Source organism: Mustela putorius, unplaced genomic scaffold, assembly GCF_011764305.1.
Source record: "Mustela putorius furo isolate JIRA1106 unplaced genomic scaffold, ASM1176430v1.1 tig00001069_pilon_pilon_pilon, whole genome shotgun sequence".
NCBI lineage: Eukaryota > Metazoa > Chordata > Mammalia > Carnivora > Mustelidae > Mustela > Mustela putorius.
Window position 1 is genome coordinate 1,247,477 of NW_025421558.1, and position 15,262 is coordinate 1,262,738.

Here is a 15,262-nt window from a genome sequence, read left to right on the forward strand (position 1 = left end):
ATTAGTACTTTAAAATCACTTAAGGAAAAGCTTTTTAAGTTTATTTTCTAATTAATACATTCAGACTGTTTTGTTTTAAGTCAAAGCTTTTCATTTTGTGGGCTGATCATGTTGTATGTCGGGTGATTATTTAATCATGGTGATCCAAAGATTAGGTGATGAGCTAAGAGAGAAATAAATCAGTATGACTGATTCGGGGCTAATAAGGGGAGTTGGAACATCAAAACCAGGGGTATCTTCTGTAACTGTGTGCCCGCTTGCCCTTGTTACTTCATTCCTCCTCCTCAGAGTGCATCAATCATTCATTCACTCATTCATTCAACAAATACTTACTCAGCACCTATTATGTGCCAGGCACTGTTCTATATGCAGAGGATACACCAGTGAACAAGAGAGACAAGGTTCCTGCTTTCCTGGAACTTATGTTCTAATAGAATAGGAAGATAGACAATAATAATAAGATAATATTAATAATAGTAATAGCTAACATTAATTTTGCAACTACTCTTTGCTGAGACTGTTTTGAGCACTTTACAAGTATTCATTCACTTAAGCTTTATCATAACAATAAGAGGTAAAGACTAGAATTATCCCAATTTTATGCAATGGACACTTGAGGGCACAAAAAGGGAAAATAATTTTCCCTTTCTGGCAAGGTTAAACAGTCAGGAAAAGGCACACCTGGAATTCAGTACCAAGTCAGGCTATAGATCCCTTTCTCTTAAATGACTGTTGTTCTGCCTCTCGGAGAAGAAACAAGGCGAGAAACAATAAACAGAATATATTTTGGTAGAGTTCAGTACTACAAAAAAACAAAACACAACAAAACAAAACCCAGGGCCACATGATGGTTATTTGCATGTCAGGGGTCAGGGCGGGGGGGGGGGGTGAAGAGGTCAGGGAAAGCCTCACTGATGAGGTGACATTTGAGCTGAGGCTTGAAGGTTACCAGTTATCTTGAGGCACAGGCAACAGAGAAAACCTGGTGCAAAGAAATCTTATCCTTGTTTGTGAAACAGAAACACCCTGTTGGCTGTAGCTAGAGTTTAGTACGAAAGAGAGTGTCTGAATAAAAATGAAGTCAGGGAGATAGGCAGGAACCAGACCCCATAGGGTCTCAAGACACATTAAGGAATTTGACTTTTATTCTAAGTGCAGTAGGCTGTTATTCAGGAGAGTAACACTCCCTAATTCATAATTTTCAAAGATCCCCCTCATTGTTACATGCAAAATTAACTGTATGTGGGCCAAAGTGGGAGCAGGAAGATCCGTTAGGGAGCAATTGCAATCCAGGTGAAAACTCTTGGTGGCCTGACCTAGGGTGGTGGCAGTGGAATGAAATTTAGGGTAATGAGAGTAAAATTGGCAAGTCTTGCAAATAAACTAGATGTGAAGAGTAAAGAAAAAGCAATTTAATTAGGAGCCTTGGGGTTTTGGTTTACTAATTCGTACATGGTCAGGTCCTTTACTGAGATGCATAAAACTAGGGGAGAAATACCTTCCTTAACAAAATTAAGATCTTCCTCTTAAACTTTATAAGGGAAAGGGCTCTACTTTTCTTTTAAAAAATAAAAAAATTATAAGTTTCAAAGCGTTCTGGAAATAAAGCTTTTAATTCAATTTTATGAGCTCTTTACATTTGAAACCAAGTTGGAAGAGCTGAATTTTCATTTGTTTAATAAATATTTATTGAGCATCTACTGTGGTCAAAAACCATGAGATAAGGAGATGGACTAAACAAACAAGAGCCGTGCTCCCAGTGCTTTTTGGGAAAGCGAGGAAGGATGACCGGTGATTTCTTTCCCCGCTGTTCGTTGTCTTATTAAAAGTTCACCTAACGCTTGAGTAGCCATCTTGTCATAACTGCAGCTCGTGCTTCTGGCAGTTGGGCCCAGCGTTCTAAACGCTCATCATCGGGTTAATAAATGAATCTCTAAATAGTGATATCTCCCCTCCCACTAGAACTTAGGCTTTTTAAAAAATAGAAAATTTAACAAACAATACGAATACAACCTTTGCTTTGAGGACTAATATTTTTGCAGGAATGGTACCTTTGTAAAGATCGTGGTTGCCCCCGTACATATTAGTTCTTTCTTCATATCCAATTAAATGAAAACACTAGTTTTTCCGTAGCCCAGCTCTCTAGGCTTGTTAGGTCTAGGTCAGGAGAGAGGAAGCAGGAGCCGTAGGATTTACACAGTTTGGTGTAATCCTTCTCTACGCTCTCGCTCGCTAGCCGGGAACCCGGTGTGGGCTACCCGGGGCTTTCCGTCCACGCAGCACCGGAATGAAGGAGTCTGGGAGGGGGTCGGGGAAGGGAAAAACGGAAGACACATTAAGTAATTGGTTCCTGAAGGTATAAAATGATGTTTAGGGTCTACTCTAAAGCACTGATTTCAAATGCCCGCCCCCTGGGCCGTTTCGGCCCCGCCCCTTGTTGTCGTCACGCCGACTTCCACTTTGCCTGCTGCCCATTGGTCTCCGTCTCTGCCTCTGAAGTGCGGCGAAAGAGCTTGGGATTTGCTTCCGGGTCTTGGGCCCTGGCCCTGGACGCAGAGGCTTCTGGGAGGTATGAGTCGTAATGGTGTCTGTCTGATTTCCGGAGGCTGTCGCCTTAGACCTCGGCCGACGTGAGCGGCAGGAGGGTGGCAGATTGATTCTCTCGTCCGAGTGGGGCGGGGACGGGAGGTTGGGGTCGGAGTCGGCAACAGAGAACCGGGCGCGGGCGGTGGAAGCCCCGGAGCAGCGGGCGGTGGTAGAGCCCAGCGAGTCTCCGGCCGGCCGCGGAGCGCGGAGCGCGAGGGCAGCTTTGCGGACGGCGCTAAACAGCGTCCACACGCCTCCATCCCCCGAGCCCCTTACGAGTCGGGCCTTTGGGTGAAGAGTCAGCGAATTTCTGGTAACAGCCCGAAGGCGAGCCCCCGGGAGGCGGGAGTGATAAAAACCCGGGAGTGTGTGGGAGGGCGGCGGCGCCCCCAGCGGCAGGAAACGCAGTTTCTCCCTCTGCATAGAGACCCCCTTTTTTCCCTTTTTAAAAAATCCAGAGAAGTGTAGGGGTTCCCCAACGTCCCTGCACGCTCACCGTTTGGGCGCTTAACGGGACTTAAGTCGCCACATCTGCTAGGCACTGGGCCTGGCAGCCCCAGATCCAAAATAACGTAAGGAATAGGTCCCTGAGTTTTGCTTATCAGAATCCTTTGGGGGGTGAGTTTCCTGTCTTGAGCATTATAACCTACAAAAGATCCGATTTATAGTATAGTGGTTGCTATAGAAGAAAATTGGACGAACGAAGGGTTTGGGGGGAATTTTTGCACATGTAAGTGTCATTAAAGTTTAGCACAGTTTTCTCCAGGACACTCAGTATTTGTCAGTGACTTTAAAACAACTTTTGTTTTTGTAGTTACTAGCCTGTTTTCTCTTGTATGAGGTTTAGATAAAATGCAAACCTTGAGACGTCTGGAGGAGTAGGGTTGAGAATTTTTCAAAAACCCAATCGTGGCAGTACCAAATTTTAACATGGCTTTGGCATTTCCATTCTCATAATAATCCTGTGAGGGACATTGCCCCTTCCAGAGAAACTTAATCTCGATCACTTGCCCAGGGCCACAGAGACAGAAGAACAGAACACAAACTCAGATCTTCATGAGAGAAGGTTTTGCATTAGATAAGAGCTGCCTACAAAGCTGTGTTCTTTCTGTACCTTGAGCGTCGTTATTTGTTTTCTTCAGTACTTTCGTTTGAGATTATTTAAGTAATTTGGGGGGAATGAGTTTTGGGAATTATTTCACAAGGATGAATATTTATTAGTACTTTATGAAATGAGGGTTTTTCATTTTGGAAATAACTTGATACAGTTTTCCTTTAAAGCATAAAAGATGACAACAGCAGCTAGGCCAACGTTTGAACCTGCGAGAGGTGGGAGAGGAAAAGGAGAAGGTGATTTGAGCCAACTCTCAAAGCAATATTCGAGTAGAGACCTACCTTCTCATACAAAGATAAAATATAGGTAATGAAGACTTTTTATTCTCTTGTTCAGAAGACAAGACTAAATCTATTAAATGACATGCTCATGGCATTGTAGCGTGTTTGGGGTGTTTCACCTAAATTATCTATTTTCTTAGGAGTAGAATGCAGTAGAGTGTTTGACATTAAAATTATGCTCTTTATAAAAATTATTGTATATTACTTATGCAGACAGTCCTGTTAACTGGAAATTTCCATATGTATATGGCACAATAACAATGACCTCAGAGGGCCAGTGCACTATCAACACTAGTCAATATGAGATTAAAACTGTCACAGTAATGAGCCCTGAGCTGATACACTAATAAAAAATAAAGACATTTTGAATTAATCTGCAGCCTTATGGGAAAATAATGTGACCTAGTTTGGGTTATCTCAAATATTGGAAACATTACAAGGATGCCTGTTATAACCTTCCTGTTAGGGGAATGGGCTTGTTTAGTACCTTGAAACTTGAGGGACTAAAGAACAGAGTCACTTTTTGTGAATTGTCTTCCATTGCTACAGCCATGTGTTTTCTTAGTAACATTTTTGCTTATTTGTTTCTACTTTAGACAAACTACTCAGGATGCCCCTGAAGAGGTTCGCAACCGTGACTTCAGGAGAGAGCTGGAAGAGAGAGAGCGAGCTGCTGCAAGAGAAAAAAATAGAGATCGTCCAACACGAGGTACCAGCACTGCCCCCACACATTTGTCTCAGGAAATTATGTTGAAAACAGTTTTTCTTTTATTTACTAATCGGAACTGATTACAATTTTTGTTTGCTTGCTTTAAAATGTTGGTGTAGGGGTGCCTGGGTGGCTCAGTGGATTAAGCCTCTGCCTTAGGCTCAGGTCACGATCTCAGGGTCATGGGTTTGAGTCCCACATTGGGCTCTGCCTACTTGTGATCTCCGTCAAATAAATAAAATCTTTAAAAAATAAAAAAAATAAAATGTTGGTGTAAATTTTAAGTATTATTTGCTTTAAGATATTGTTAACACTTTGTTAATTGATTAGATTAGAAGTGATAACAAGGTTGATTCCAGTTCCATCTCTGTGTGCTGCTATAGTAGAAAGAACAGGATGATTTGGGGATAGCTGGCAGCTGTTGTTTCAGTTTACATAAAATTTTTTGTTTTGTTTTGTTTTGTTTTTAAGATTGATTTATTTATTTGAGAGCATGAGCGCGTATGCACATGTGAGCAGGGGGAGGGACAGAGAGCAGAGGGAGAATCTCAAGCAGACCCACACCCAGCCGGAGGCCTGATGCTGCTCTGTGGGTCTTGATCCCAGGACCCTGAGATCATGACCTAACCCAGAATCAATAGCAGACGCTTAACTGACTGAGCCACCCAAGTACCTCTAAAGGTTTTGACTGTTTACAGCAACCGGACTTGTTGAGACCCTGTGTTTTCTGTCTCAGAGGGTCTCCTATATTTGTCACTGGCTTTTGGAACACATCTAGAGGCATAAGTTATAGTATCTTTTTTATATTTTCAGGATATGTAAACTCTTCTCCTATATTTCCTCAGAGAGGCAATGGTTCCCACATTAAAATCAATACTTTCATTAATTCATTCAACAAATGTTGACCAAGGGCACATGTCAGGCACTGTGGTTCCTTTCTGTGTTGTCTTGGTTATAATCTAAGCTATTTGTTCCCACAGGTCCCTAAAATGTTACAAAAAACACAATATTTATTTTAGTAAGCTAAGTGATACTTGTTTTCCCCCAGAACATACAACCTCCTCTTCAGTATCAAAGAAACCTCGATTAGACCAGATTCCTGCTGCCAACCTTGATGCAGATGATCCTCTAACGGATGTATGTTTTACTTCCTCTGTTGATCTCCACATAGTAATTCATTTATTATGTTTTCTGAAATGCTTGTTTTATTATTTGACTTTAAGAAGTGGCATGTATTTATTTTTACTTACTGTTATTCAAATGTAGTCCTGACTTTAATACTAAGCTTTATGGTTGATTTTTAAAGAAAAAGTATTATTCATCATAACAGTAATTAAACTTTAAGAGAAAGTTTGATCTCTGGACAACCACATTAAAAAGTGATCTATTAAAGGAAAAGCTTCTCCCCAAAATAATTCCCCATACTAAACCCTGGAAGTTGACCATGTTCTCTACCTCCAGATGGCATTCTTTATTCTAGGGTCTCTTATTAGTAATAGCACCCCCAAGAGTCGAACTCAGAGACCTTTCCACATTAGATACCAAAGGTCCCCCCTCTAGGTGTGCAACTCAGTGCAACTTACTGGCTCCCTCTGCTTAGGAAGGGAAGTGATCTAAGTGGAAGTTCTTTTAGAATTAGTGCTTCAATTACCATTAAATTCTATAGTTTGCAGTTTTGTACATAGAGTGGGAAAACATGACTGGCCTTTTATTGGATGCATCTAAGTACATGTATCAGCAATTAATTCCAGAGTTGACAGATTGAATTAAATAATTAACGCAGTAATTAAAGGAAACCCAGTTTTAAATGGGATTTAATAATTGTTTGAAATTATTCTGAGAAGGTAGCACCACTTTTTGTACTTTTGATTATCCTTACTTCCTTGCTTAAAAGTTTTTTTTTTTTGAGCTAGTAAAATTGCTTGACTCTCAGGATGATACACCATCTATGTCTGTACTATATGTATCAATGTAAAGTGTTCCATGTCTGATTTTAGAAATATTTTCATATGTAAATCCCCTTTGACCATGTAAATTTGAAGAATACTTTGTTACACTTTTGCTGTTACAATCTCTAGCATCTCAGGGACATTTTAGTAAGAATTCTGTAAGCTTGTTTGTATGGTTTCATTTTATGTTTTGGTTGATGGTTGACTTTAATCATATTTAGGTGCATTTATATTTCCATATAGGAAGATTAATCTTTCCCCAAAGATGTGATGAGTGTAATTTTTATGGGAAAAATAAGGAATAATATGTATTTTCTCATGGGCTGTCATCATTACTTTTTTAGGAGGAAGACGAAGATGAAGATTTTGAGGAGGAGAGTGATGATGATGATACTGCAGCTCTTCTTGCAGAACTAGAAAAAATTAAAAAAGAAAGAGCTGAAGAGCAGGCCAGGAAGGTAAAAATCAGAATATTACATTATTTGCACTTTCTCTTTCATTCTAAACTACGAATATTTTTTAATTTAAGTAATAACATCTTACATTAGAAATTGCCCTTGCCATGTCTAGATACTAGAGCACCTATAGATCTAGAAGTCTTATTTTTTTTTGCAACATCCTAGTTTTCCTGGCTCTGTTAGAAATTATTTCCAAATAGTTCAGGCATGCTTCATACTGTTCATCAGTTTGTTTTTCATTCACTTGTTCATTTGTTCAACAGACGTTTAATCGTTGTCCATTAAGTGTCAGAAGAATTAAAGATGGATTCGATATAATCATGGTCTGCAAAGAACCCATGGATATAATGAGGCCATCTTATGTCTTTGTCTTCTGCTTCCAGCCTTCTTTCCAGGCATTTTTTTGTTCCGTCTGTCAATAGATTTTCTATAACTTAGGGCAGTTTACCTAATTAATCTCTGTTTATACAATGAAAGAAAAGAATGTCTATCTCAAAAAGAATTACATAGGATCCATAGTACATACCTTTAAACTTTAGATGAATTTGTCGTAGTCATAACAAAAAGAGATGAAACAGGTGAGCAAGAGCAGGTCAGAACAATAGAGGTTCATAAGCCCATGCTAAAGAAGTTAGGACTCTCTCTTGAAGGCCAAGAAGAGCTAGTTGGTTTCAGCAGGAGTATGGTAAGACTGGATATGCATTTTATTACTTTGTTTTTATTAGGAAATGTTTCAGTAATACAGAAACATAGGAGTAATAAATTTAATAGTCATCTACTTGGATATGCATTTTAGAAAGATTACTCTGGCAGAAGTATGGAGGTTGGATTGGGAGAACTGATTGAGAAAGATGTTCCAACAATCCTCACATGCAATTAAGGTAATTTTGCATAAAAGGAATTGGAATTGAGAGAAGTAAATAGTGGCTGATAGAGCTGTCCGAGAGGTAAAATTGACCAGATAAAGTGACTGATTAGATGTGACAGCAAAGATGACCCCTAGTTTCCAGCTGACATTCACTAATGGGGGGGATGGCAGAAGGATGCCTATGTTTAGATGGAGAGAGAAGGGATGATGAGCTCTGTTTGGAACATGTTGAATTTGACACATTATGAAACATTCAGATGGAGATGTCTGTCCACTTTCAAACAGAACAGCTCATCTTTTTTTTTTAATGAGCTTCTGTTTTTAAGTTTTCATTTGAACCAAGAATTGTTCTGTTTAAAGAGGGGGAGCCCACTGACACGGGTTCATGTGAGGAGTCTCAGGAAGTTGAAGATTGCCGGAATTCAAATTGGAAGAAGGATATTTTAAATATAATTCCCATCAAAGTTTGGCATAGGATAGCATAATTTCCATAATACCTTCTAATTGTCTTCATCTAATTTTTAAAAATCAAAGAATTCTAAGACTTTTCTAATATCACTTGTATACCACTAGAGGGCAGTTGTTCTATTCCTGATTCTTTTGGCTTGCCTAACGGTTCTGGATACATAAAGAGACAGGCAGTTCAAGTGCATTTGGTTGACCCTTAGGAAGAATAAGCATTTCAGACAGAAGGTCTTGGAATTTTGTAAGATTCCTCTACTCTCTTTGTACAAAAACACGTTGGTGTTTCCAGGGATTGAAAGACAGTTTTGCTTTTATTCCTATTGTCCGTCTGCTTTTCTGGTAGCTAAGTCTCGAGGTGTCACAAAATATTTTCGAACCAGTCAGCCTATGTCAGGGGCTACGAAGCTTTCTGTAAAGGCCCAGATGGCAAATATTTCAGGATATGTCAGGCTTGCAAAGCGTGCTGTCTCTCATGCAGCTCGTCAGCTCTGCTCGCTGTTGCATGGAAATAGCTGTAGACAATATAGAAATGAAGGAGTATGACTGTCTGTTCCAGTAAAACATAATTAACAGAAATGGGGTGGTTTGGATTTGATCTGCAGGCTGATTATTAGCCTATATTTGTGAACCATAATGTGCCTGGTACTTGAATATGGAAAGAGTTAGCACCTTTTTTTCCAGGGCTGTGTGTGGTAGGCAGCCAGCATTCTAAAGGAAATATATTGCAAATATAAAATGGCCAGAACTTTATTACATCACATGTTATTATTATAAGTTGGATACATTGTATATTTGAGCTTTTATTTTTCTAGCATCTCAGAGAAATGTCTTTTCACTTTCAACATCAATATAAATTGTTAAAAATACATAGTTTTTAGAAAGCTATCTATTCTTAATCTATAGTGGATATTCCTGATTTTGTTTGCTTAAGATCTGAACGGTGACGTCAAAGGAATTTCCCTGAGTATTGCATCTTCTCCCATCCCAATTATTTGGTCTCTTAAAAATGAAATCTGTTGGGGCGCCTGGGTGGCTCAGTGGGTTAAAGCCTCTGTCTTCGGCTCAGTCATGATCCCAGGGTCCTGGGATCAAGCCCTGCGTCGGGCTGTCTGCCCAGCAGGGAGCCTGCTTCCTCCTCTTTCTCTGTCTGCCTACTGGTAATCTCTGTCACTCAAATAAATAAATAATTAAATCTTTAAAAAAAGAAGAAGAAGAAGAGTTACCTGGGGTTCAGAAAAAAATAAGAAAAATAAATGAAATCTGTTATTCACATTTGGATATTAAAATATCATTAATTATATGGAAAATTGGGTTATTTTTCCAAGTGGTCTAAAACTTTCTTAGGTTCATTTTATTTATTTATTTTAAGATTTATTTATTTCAGAGAGAGAGTATGAGCAGGGTGAGGGAGAGAGTCAGGGGGAGAGGGAGAGAATCCAAAGCAAACGCCATGCTGAGGGTGGAGCCTGATGTGGGGCTTGATCTCACAACTCTGAGATCATGACCTGAGCCAAAGTCAGGAGTTGGCTGCTTAACTGACTGAGCCACTGAGGTGCCACTGTTAGGTTATTTTAAATTGAAAGTCTCTTTTGTCTTGATCCATTAAGTCGTCAATTTTTGTCCTTCCTCAACTACAATAAAATGGAATTTATTTTTGTTTTAAGATAGCATTAACAGGTAGATCTAGCAGTTGATGGCTAAGAATTCCAGACATTTTTTTATTTCTAAGAATGAAGCTGAGGGTGATTTGAGTTTAAAGCTAAATTAAAAGTGAAGAAAGACAAGCTTGTAACTGATGAAGGATGAATGACATAAAAATGGAAAGTTAGTAACAACAAATCATAACAAAATGGATAGGTCTAGGGTCAGTTAGTAGAAATGCATGTTAATGGAATGTATGTTACATTATGTTTATCTTAGGAGCTACTTCTTGGCCAATAATAAATTGTCACTAGTCCTGGAGCTTCAAATTTACATTGTTAATAATTCAAGATAAAATTACTTCTAATCATAGTTCTATATAGGTCATCTTTAAAAATCAAGTAATAGCTTTGCTAAATGTTTCTTTGGTGTTTAATATAGTCTCATTAGTAGAATATATTTATTGATGTACTCTTAAAATGGGCAATTAATTTTACATGTACTTTAAGAAAGAAAATAGATTTAAATATGCATTCATAGAATTTCTAAGTTAGACTAATGAATGTATGATGACAAGCATGAAGTATTTGTAATAAGAACAAATTATTTTGATAGGTGAGACTTCTTTGGTATATCTTATATCTTAAAACAAACAAACGCCTACCTTGATGCTCATTCTCTCTCCCTCATAAAATCCTCAGTCTTTTTTTTTTTTTTTTAAAGATTTTATTTATTTATTTGTTAGAGAGCAAGCACAGGCAGACAGAGTGGAAGGCAGAGTCAGAGGGAGAAGCACGCTCCCTGCGGAGCAAGGAGCCTGATGTGGGACTTGATCCCAGGACGTTGGGATCATGACCTGAGCTGAAGGCAGCTGCTTAACCAACTGAGCCACCCAGACGTCCCATAAAATCCTCAGTCTTTTAAAACAAGGGTTATGGGGACACGGGATCGAGTCCCGCATCAGGCTCCCAGCTCCACGGGGAGTCTGCTTCTCCCTCTGACCTTCTCCTCACTCATGCTCTCTCTCACTGTCTCTCTCTCAAATAAATAAATAAAATCTTAAAAAAACAAACAAACAAACAAAAAAAAAACCACAAGGGTTATGTACAAAGATTGACCCCAGAATTAATGTAAGTAAATGAGTCCTCCTCTGTCATTGACAGGAACAAGAACAGAAAGCTGAAGAAGAAAGAATACGTATGGAAAACATTTTGAGTGGAAACCCTCTCCTTAATCTCACTGGCCCATCCCAGCCTCAGGCCAACTTCAAAGTTAAAAGAAGGTACTTTACACTAACGAGTTGGATATATATTGCAGACTGTGCGTTTCATACTAAACTATAGTATGTAAGGCCTCTGAAAGTCCCCTTTTCGCTGATACTCTTCTCCATCAGATAACAGGAATAATGAAGAAGGAGAATGAAGGAAAATGTACTTATTTTCGGTAGATAATTATAACAGCTGTGTACCAGGTACTGTTCTTAAGCACTAGGGGTAGAGCAGTGCATTGAACCTTTGGCTCTCCGAAGCTTACATTTAGATGTACGTTTGACGAGTCCCCAAGATCACCCTTCACATTCAGAGACGCACTAGACAGACACAGAGGACTCCACATATAGTATACTCGTGACTAATGTAGTAAAAATACACAGCCAGCTTCATCATAAAGAAGAAAGCTGTGGGCGTGCCTGGGTGGCTCAGTGGGTTAAGTCTCTGCCCTCGGCTCAGGTCATGATCTCAGGGTCCTGCGATCAAGCCCCGAATCAGGCTCTCTGCTCAGCGGGGATCCTGCTTCTCCCTCTCTCTCTGCCTGCCTCTCTGCCTACTTGTGATCTTTCTCTCTCTCTCTCTCTCTCTGTGTCAAATAAATAAATTATCTTTAAAAAGAAGAAAGCTATGCTTCCTTATACTCTGTCACTCCTGTGAGGGGTCACCCAGTGCAGTCTTTCCTCTAGACTGAAACGGAGATCTGGGCCAGACTATGAACCGTAATGATTATACCCCAGTACTTTCTTCTCCTTTGTTGCCATAGAATGTAAATACTACAGTGGATGATTACTAAATGGCAACTGATGAGAGAGTATAAAAGCCTTAAAACCAGGGCACCTGGATGGCTCAGTGGGTTAAGCCACTGCCTTCAGCTCAGGTCATGATCTCAGGGTCCTGAGATCGAGTCCCACATCGGACTCTCTGCTCAGCAGGGAGCCTGCTTCCCTCTCTCTCTCTCTCTGCCTGCCTCTCCGTCTACTTGTGATTTCTCTCTGTCAAATAAATAAATAAAATCTTTAAAAAAAAAAAAGCCTTAAAACCATGCAATCTAAACTATAGTAACGTGGTCAGTTATTATCATCTAGAAGTATCTATGCTAATTGGGCTGTTGCCTCTTTGTTTCAGACCTGAAAACGTTAAATATTGATGTAATTAAGCCTATGAATTCCTATTCTTGACTCAAAGTTCCTTATACAGGAGAAGTAATAAGAGTGTTTCTATGTTCTAAATAAGAATTGCCCTTCCTGCTGTAATAAAGCACGGCTACAACCTATTAAGGATGACTTTGTTCTTTCGGGTTTAATTGCTGCTGCAGATAAAGTACATGTTGAGCATCGTTCTGGGTAATGACTAGGCTTTGCAATTCACTTGTTCTTATCTCCTGAATCAGACATGTAAGCCTTCTGTTTTTTCTTCCCTTTAGGTGGGATGATGATGTTGTTTTCAAGAACTGTGCAAAAGGTGTAGATGATCAGAAGAAAGACAAAAGATTTGTAAATGATACGCTGCGATCTGAATTTCACAAAAAGTTCATGGAGAAATATATTAAATAGTACAGTTTTATGTGCTTAATTAAAGACTGTAAAATGTAAATGATCATTCTCACTTTTTCTTTTGTTTTTCTCTTTCCCCATCTAAATTGTGTATAGGCTTCCCTAATTTTAAGTTCCAAAATAACCTGTCCTTTATTGATACCTTATTTGATGAGGACTTGGGAATTGGTTTAACCTAGTTTCCTCGGAATATCTCCAGTCCTATGTTTTCCTTTTAATATGGGAAAGGGAATCTTGTAATAAATATTTTCAAAAATCGAAATAACTAAATCTGTGTCCCCAACTTTTTTGTTGAAATGTATACAGCTTATAAAACGTTGCATATTTTCTTTTGTGAATTATATTTTTTTGTGTGTTAACTTCCTCTCATTTCTTTGACATTAATTTAAGGTCAGCTAATGTGTGGTATCTTCACCATGTCTTTTTAAGAGTGTGATGGAGGATGAAGGGCATTCTATTTTGGCCCACATGTTTGTACGAAAGAGAGTCATCAACCTCTCTGCTCTCTGAGTGTGTGTCTGAGGACACGTGGTGTATCCTTCACTTCTGCAAGTGCTCCTTTCTTTTTCTCTTGGCCCAAAACCACCCCTTAAGCATGGCTAGGAAGCATGTGGCATTTAACCTATATTCTGGATCCTCAACTGCCGTGTTTCTTCTTAATAAGAGTTTGCAAACTGACAAACGTGAGATGCAGAGCCTAGGAAAGTTTAATATCGAATGATACATGAAATAAAACTTTTGGAAATAGGAGTTTGTTTGTTTTTCGTTGTCTTGGAGGATATGTTTGTGGGAAGTGGGAGCATCTCTCTGCAGCTGGGAAATGAGGTTTTCCTAAGCCTGAACCATGATTGGAGGGTGTCACTTGGGTAGAAAAATTAGGACCAGAAATTGAACCATTTACAGAGACTCAGTCATAGGATCCCTCATTTGTAATAGATACTGAGCTTGATAAGGGTAAAGATAAAACTTTGCAAGCAAAAAGAACATGGATTTTTCGGTGGTTGTTTCTTCAAGCCCACTTTAAGAGCTTATATGCTACAACATTTCCCCAGTGGAAGCTGGGATACAGGTTCTGTGGAGCCTGAGTCAGGAGTAAAGCTGGACATGAGGCCTGGGTCTTGACTCCACATTCATGCTCTGTATTTTTTCCAGTTGATCCATTTACACAAAATTTTGAATACTTCAACCAGCCTTTAGTAATATTTAGGATGTTATTTTTTAAATATCTCCTTGGGGCACATGAGTGGCTCAGTCGGTTAAGCCTGTGACTCTCCATCTCAGCTCGGGTCTTGATCCCAAGGTCGTGAGTTTAAGCCCCGGGTTGGACTCCATGCTGGGTGTGAGGTCTACTAAATTAGTAATTATTTAATTACACTCCAACTTTACAGTTCATAAAGTGTCTCTACATTCCTTTTCAATTTTCTAAATAGCACCACTGTTGCATAGTTAGGACGTCCTAGGTGCTTCCAAGTTAAGGTAATTGAAACTTGGGCCAAATGTCCGGATCAAGGCTAATGCATGATGGGACATGTACCAGTGACCAAATTCCATGAAAATGTGCTTCCAGATGTGACAGACTTCCAAAACTAGTTCTTGGGATTCTGGGTAAAGTCTTGAGGAAAACAGGTGGCCACAATTAACCAGGAAGCTTTTCCTTTTTCAGCATCTGAAAGGCTTACTGCTTACCTGACACAGGTAAACCATTATTTCACCACTCACTGTAAAAGGTGGACATTATTTTCCCTGATTTATAGACAAAGAAACTGAAGTTCATAAGAAGCTTAAAAGCAAAGTCAGAAACCTTTAAGGGGGTAGGGTCCAGCTTCAAACCCACGACTGTCTATTCTAAAGCCCATCCTCTGAATTGCTAGGCGTCACTGCCTCTTCATGTTACTTTGCCCTGACTTTGCTCACCTACCAAACCACAGGAATAAGATAATCATAATGGAGTTTAGTAGGAACTGAGTAATACTGTAAGGTGTATGTATCTGGCAGGCACATAGTAGAGATGTCTTATGTGTTCTTTATACCAGCATATAGCAGGGGTCGGGTAAGACATTCTGTTGTTTCGTTCTATCATAATGGTCTCATTTTGAATCGAGATTTCCTAACCCCTCAGAGCTTGGGCTGGGCAATAGATATGAAGATTGCTTTCACTTGGTGGCTAGGATTAGAAACCTAGTTACCAGAAACTCAAGCGAAATTGAAGTTTATCTACTTAAAAAGGCATCTTTTTTGCCCAGCTCCAAATCTGCTTCTGTCAATTTCATCTGCCCCACTTCCTCTGCAAGCCTTGATTTCTGCACCAAAGTCCTAAGTGGTCATTCCTTCGTGCTCCTGGCTTCCCTGCTGGGTCTGTGTCCTGCCCCA

At 39.5% G+C, this 15,262-nt stretch overlaps 2 protein-coding genes across 5 annotated transcripts in view; one reads left to right on the forward strand and one right to left on the reverse strand.

The window, feature by feature from the left end:
- The window catches only part of KDM4D (lysine demethylase 4D), a 31,369-nt gene extending 28,793 nt beyond the window's left edge, over window positions 1-2,576 (reverse strand). Inside the window, exons 1-2 of the mRNA XM_045087172.1 lie at window positions 2,052-2,576; window positions 334-427 (exon numbers count right to left, since the gene is read on the reverse strand). The gene's annotated coding sequence lies outside the window, so the exon portion shown is untranslated. The remainder of the gene's footprint in view (window positions 1-333; window positions 428-2,051) is intronic.
- On the forward strand, window positions 2,480-13,642 carry CWC15 (CWC15 spliceosome associated protein homolog). Of its 4 annotated transcripts, none has more exons than XM_004754526.3 (7): window positions 2,480-2,569; window positions 3,868-4,006; window positions 4,578-4,690; window positions 5,739-5,827; window positions 6,984-7,097; window positions 11,235-11,353; window positions 12,763-13,642. In XM_004754526.3, exons 2-7 carry the CDS (start codon window positions 3,876-3,878, stop codon window positions 12,890-12,892), a joined length of 696 nt encoding a protein of 231 aa, XP_004754583.1. In that variant the 5' UTR covers window positions 2,480-2,569; window positions 3,868-3,875; the 3' UTR covers window positions 12,893-13,642. The 4 variants fall into 4 exon arrangements, with proteins under 4 accessions (XP_004754583.1, XP_044943109.1, XP_012912746.1 ...); XM_045087174.1 differs by having other exon boundaries at window positions 2,546-2,630; XM_013057292.2 differs by lacking the exon at window positions 2,480-2,569 and adding an exon at window positions 2,775-2,899 and having other exon boundaries at window positions 3,855-4,006.
- The last annotated feature ends 1,620 nt before the right edge of the window (window positions 13,643-15,262 follow it).